Here is a 6,000-nt window from a genome sequence, read left to right on the forward strand (position 1 = left end):
GACTGGGTGGCCGCCTTGGCCACAGAATGACAACTTGTGTGACAGAATTGAGGAGGCAGTATTCTGAATCCTTCTGACAACAATTAAAAGCGCATTTCCAATCGATCCGATACCGGTACCAGGTCCCAGGACAATGCACAGTTGTTCATTTGTGCTGAAGCACTTTTCCCCTGAAGTAATGCAGCGCTTTAGATGAGGGTTGATCGGGTTGCTGGAAGGAAGGGGGGAGTGTGAAGCGTGCGGCTGACTCGCAGCTTTTGTATTTTTAATACTTAAAGCAAATAATTGCAAATAAATGGCTGCTCGTTGGAGAAAACAATGATATGCATTGACAGTGGCATCTTCATCATCTTTATCACTCGTCGCAGCTTAATTTATGAAAATTTAAATTACAAAATGCGAAATTGCAGCTCGCTCGCTCAAGTGCAGTGAAAATCATATTAATAAAAATAATGAGTTGCTGCTACTGCTGCTGCGCCTACCGAAATGCAGCTCGAAAAAAACCGATTAAAAATTGAGCTCCTCTGTGCCGCATGTTAAGTAGAAATGTCAATTTGATAGCAGCTGTTGCAGTGCTGCTTGTTGCATGGGAACAACGGATAGGGGTGCGAAGGGAGTGCATCGTGTCATTCACGATTGATGAATTTCCACTCAATGTCAGCAAAATTGTGTATGATATTTCAACATTTCATTTTATGCCATTCATTGAACGGACTTTGCCGCTAATTTGTTTGTACACAGAGCATAATCCTGGTGGGAACGTTTGCCTTACAGAGCCCTTTCCAAATCAACCCATTAGAGTTTATAGAGAATGCAAACGAGCAATCATATTTCAATACTCTTTAGCCCTTAAAACTTGGTGATGTGTGTAAAGTTTGAAAAAATATCAAACAACATTTTCGAAAATCGCTCACAACGAATTTTTTTAAATTCAGATCAATTTTTTTCCTTCAAGAATATTAAAGTAAGCTAAGGAATATGAAATTGATATACGTACATTTTTTATATCACTAAAGCTCCGCCTTGAGCTGCATTCAGTAGCCTATTTGTTGTGCCAATAACCCAATTGGCCTGTGGCACTCTTATTGAAATGTGGATAAGTCACCTTTGTTTACAATCGCGGCACTCCCTCATTCAGGCAGTAGCAGTACATGTGTCGGCAAAAATTTATGGCAGCTACTAAATTTCCAGCTAGAAAGCAAATTATTTTCTAATTTCGGCTAATCACGCGCTCGTCTGTTCACTGGACGGACCAACCCATCGGCTTGAATCGATGCAGTCAAGCTTAAGGATCGAACGCCGATTTTCTTTGTCTGTCTGACTGTCTGTCGTTGGTCGTTGGTCGTTCGTGCGACACAATCAAAATACATTTGACATTGATTAGTTTTCCAAGAATTTTTTAATATACGGATACGTTTGACGGCCCTCTCAGCCCTGGTGGCTATAACCTGTTAGCTCTGACGGCAATCAGGCAGTCCATTAGACGGGCGTGTTTTGCTACGCTTCATTTACTCATTTCATGCAATTTCTTAATATCAATTTTCTGTAATTTTTTGGTTGTGGGGCTCGCTTTAGTTTTGAGACACGCAATGCATTTTCGCTGCTTCTTCGTCGCCTCGTCGGTTGTCGCCTTTGTCCTGTGGAATTTTACACACGCACACAGACACACTCGAATCTTTTGATACGCCCCAGCTGACAGCAAATAATTTGCTGTCGTTTATATTTTCCGTTGCCCCACCAGAATGATTTTTTTTCCTTTGCTTTTTGGCCGCACGTGAGTTCGAAACATTGACTCTTCGAGGCGGGGATTTGATTTTGGTTGGGCAGATTGGGTGCGTCCTCTGTTCGTTGGCGTGTCATGGAAATGATAAACTAAATTATTAGCCGGTTGGTGCAAAGTGCGAGTATATCAATAAAACTTCTCGCCCAGTCTAGTATTTTGATTTATTATCGATAAAAACTACAGATAACTTGAAGCATTCTTAAACGACATTATTCATGTTCAACAAATAATTAGTCAACTTTTGTGTGGTTAGCTTCTAGTCCTATACTTTAATTGCATTCAGAGCACTAACTCTGTATACATCATCAGCGAAAAGATGACAGCATTTGTTACCCAACTGATTTTGGTGTTTTGTGTGGAAAATCTGTCAATTGCAGAGCAGCCAAGTCTGAGCACAAAGGGAGCGTCAGCTGTGAATCATGTGACACATATTAAAATCACAATGAAAATGACGGCGCTAACAGCGAGTGTTGCCAACAGCGACTGAAATGCGTATTGCCAATGGGCAATATGGGGAGGATCTTTTTATACTCTAATACGCATACTGCTCAAACTGTTATATATACTGGGGAATTGTAATTTTGGCTTTGAATAGCTGCAGAAGGGTTCAGATTGAATTGTAACTGAACGGAATGAAATTTCCAATTTTCTCTTTTTCTTTTTTTCTTTTTTTTTTTTGTTTGTTTGCATTTTTGTCACTTAATTCAATTTTGCTTTTCATGTGGCAGTCAATACACCTGTGTCCTGGCATTCAGTTGCCGACCTGGTTGTCGCTCCACTTCGCAAATACACTTAATACAATTTATTATTGTAACATAATAAAGGATATGGCTGTTGCCAAACACAGAAAGTGTACTCGTATAAAAAGGAGTTAAATTACAGAACTTTCATTAAAGCAAAATGGAAAGTATATTCCGTTTTTATTCACATACATTCGTCGCTTCAATTTTATTTATTTACATACTCTACATTTCTCTCTCCCCCACTCTATATATATATATCTCTCTCTTTCTCAGTGTTTTTGCTTTGTTTGCTGCAGTCCTTTTCAGACATGTACGAATATGTAAATCAATTTAACAGCGAATTTTCTTTCAACACACTTAATCTCTGGAATCGCACGTACCTGCTGCAGTTTTACATTACTTTGAATGGTCCTTCCACTAAAATATATGGGCTTCAGACGGTACTCATTATGCTGGCAGTGACAATATGATACATACACGATTCAATTTAATACCTTCAGCCTATAGTTTCACTACTCCATCAATTTGAAATCAATTACAATACAAACGATCAATAGCCAACAATTTGCAATCTTTGATTCAGCCATACTTGAGAAATCTGCGTAGTGTAGAATGGATTGCTCTATGGAGTGATAGGCGACATTCCTTGTACGCATGCAATTGTCTCTCAGCGCACCCAAATAACGCATGGGATACTCGTAGCACACCATTCTTGAATACATTATCTTAATCTCTTGTTCATTGCAGACAAAGTGATTAGAGTCGTTCACCATCAGCTTCTCACAGCTTATCACGGGCGAGTCATAAATTGTGATGAAAACATTCAGCATTAGCGGGTCGACCGAAAATAAGGCATAGGGTGCATCCATCGCAGCGTATTTGTCGGCATATTTGCGCCGTATAGAATGCGTGAGTGTGCCAGTGCATCGCCTCGTCAGGGGTATTTCAAGCAAGTTGGAGCAACGCTCAGAGCAATACACAGTGGCTAGCAGATTACCTACAAGAAATAAGAGTAATGCGAGGAATTTGGAAGCCTCTACAAACATGCTGTATACAAATTTAGATCTGACTGTAAACTCAACGTAATCTTTTTGCCAATAAATATAACGGTCTGAGACTTAACACTTAAGCCCACATAATATACACTGACAAATACCATAATTGGTAATGCTTATGCCAAATAAAATCTGTGTCAGCATATTCAATTTAACCATTCAAAAATCGGCATAAATATCTGTAAGTTGGCTGTCTGAAGCGTCCAGTAACGAACTTAACAATAATTAAGTATATATATAAATATTAGTGCTTAAATCAGAATTCATAATTGAGAATAAAAGTCTGATTTTGCGATTACATCTTGAAGAAGCTTTCAAATCTTCATCTTATTGGCGTATTTATTTGTTTTCAACAATTTTGTCTAGATCAGATGACAGCTTGGAAATTGTTGTCACAGTGTGAAGAATAAGTTAGAAATCATATATATTAGCTGTTTGTATAAATTGTGTTGTCTTTTTTCTATTAACGACATCCGATATAGCAATGCAGCCATTCGTCTGGACTAAAAACTAAATGGGATACATCGGACACTTCGGATTGTCATATAAGCACATAACAAATTTGTGGTTTTTTCAAGTAACATACACACATTTGACCAAAAAACTTTTTTACATTGCCTAACGTGTCACTCACTGTTGAACAAATTGTCAAATATGACTACAGAATTACTCTCTGCATTATTGTAGGCCATGCTAATTAGCCAACAATACGCAGGAGGTTACAATATCAATTTGATTGCTTGCTGGCTGCTGTTACTCCTCTATCCCGTGAAAGTTTCAAGCGGATTGAACAACTGCACATTCATCGACGGACACATTCTGGAGTTTGTGTGCCACGGATGGTTTGATCGCCAGCTCTATCTGCTTTACAAAGATCGTCATCCAGCCCTTAACACACCATACTCGATTTGGCAGCGGGCCGATTACATTGGCTCCTCAATGCTGCTCATTGTTTTTTACGAGAGCCCGTTAACTAACTGCTACAATCTGGTGTACAGTGAAGGCGACTTCTACTGTAATGGTCGAAATTATCCGATGGATCTTCAAGGTACCTTTCGAGTGAATTGTTTACCCTTTCAATTTACCTACTCAGATGAACTGCACAAAAAGTGCCATAAGATTAAGAAGGGACGTTCGGCAGAAACCATTTCCTCGGTCATCGTCTACATGGAGTCAAATTTGATAATGCAATCAAGATCTACGAATAATCATTTTTGTACGAATCTTCTTCTTGTGATACTTTTATTTTTGCGCTTACAATTTTAGTTAAAGATGAAATAAAAAATCGTCTAAACCGATCTAACTATTAATGTAAAATTTATCACTGCACATTCGGTTTGATTGAACCAAATATTAGTTTTCCAACTAGCAGTCAATGTACATTGGGGTTTTGTTTGTTCACCTAAAAGGAATTTCTTTGTCTGATGTCGCACAATGGCAAACAACTGCAGGCATCGACACAACCAACGCTCATGTTCAACTGTCATAAACAAATTAACACACATACACACACTCAATTCGCATTTAATTGTCATTTGCGGCGGCATAATTAATATGCCTGCCAATATCAACTGAACAACAATAATAAGAATTAACTGCCCAGCCATAGAACGATAAAGTGCTGGCCTACAAGAAAAAAGAAATAGATTTAATGAATGTTACCTTGCACAACTCCTAGACTTTGCTTAAATTAATAAACGAAGACAGATGCACTTCAAAGAAGTCAGAAAACTGCAGTCGAGGAAGCTCGATTACCAGCTGTTCAGAAATATATTCTAGTTGTATTGGCAAATTTCCCTTTAAAAGAGTTGCACACTCAAAGTGAGCTTGCCTGAAAGTGCTCTCATTTGTAAGGCTCTGCATTCCAAATTGCGGTTATAATTGATATCGGAAATCGATATGTATCGATGTTCGCTAAATGGGGTAAGATATCGATATGATAAAATAAACTTTATCGAAGCGGGGTAAATGAGTAAATGAGTCTTTAGTTCTTTCGTTGGCGAGATCAAAGACATTTCTATATCGACTCGGCACTTGATCCTGATCAAGAATATGTATACTTTATGTGGCGGGAGATATTCCTTTTTGCCATAACATCCACTTCACCTATTTTCAACGAAAGTAATATCGATCAGGGTTGAACAACAAAGATACACCATCAAATTAAATTAAATAGGGACTCCTTACACAATGAATTTATTTATTTTTAGTGGACACAACAATTTTCAGTGTAATTTTTTGAGAATAATTTGATAGATTTGTTGCGACAATCGCTTTCCCAGAATTTGAAGACAAGCGCAGCTGCCAAAGCTGCATAGACTTAAGATTTTCGGCTGTTCAGCATTACACATTTCCAAATCGCACTCTTTGACAATATACAGCAAAGCAAACACAGAACAGAGCGGCATTTTTCACAAAA

At 38.3% G+C, this 6,000-nt stretch overlaps 1 protein-coding gene across 1 annotated transcript; it reads left to right on the forward strand.

The window, feature by feature from the left end:
* Nucleotides 1-3,981: 3,981 nt before the first annotated feature.
* On the forward strand, nt 3,982-4,873 carry LOC116806303. Its single transcript, XM_032742556.1, has one exon. It carries the CDS (start codon nt 4,272-4,274, stop codon nt 4,845-4,847), a length of 576 nt encoding a protein of 191 aa, XP_032598447.1. The 5' UTR covers nt 3,982-4,271; the 3' UTR covers nt 4,848-4,873.
* Nucleotides 4,874-6,000: the final 1,127 nt, after the last annotated feature.

This window comes from Drosophila grimshawi, unplaced genomic scaffold (assembly GCF_018153295.1).
Source record: "Drosophila grimshawi isolate 15287-2541.00 unplaced genomic scaffold, ASM1815329v1 contig_44, whole genome shotgun sequence".
In the NCBI taxonomy this organism is placed as follows: Eukaryota; Metazoa; Arthropoda; class Insecta; order Diptera; family Drosophilidae; genus Drosophila; species Drosophila grimshawi.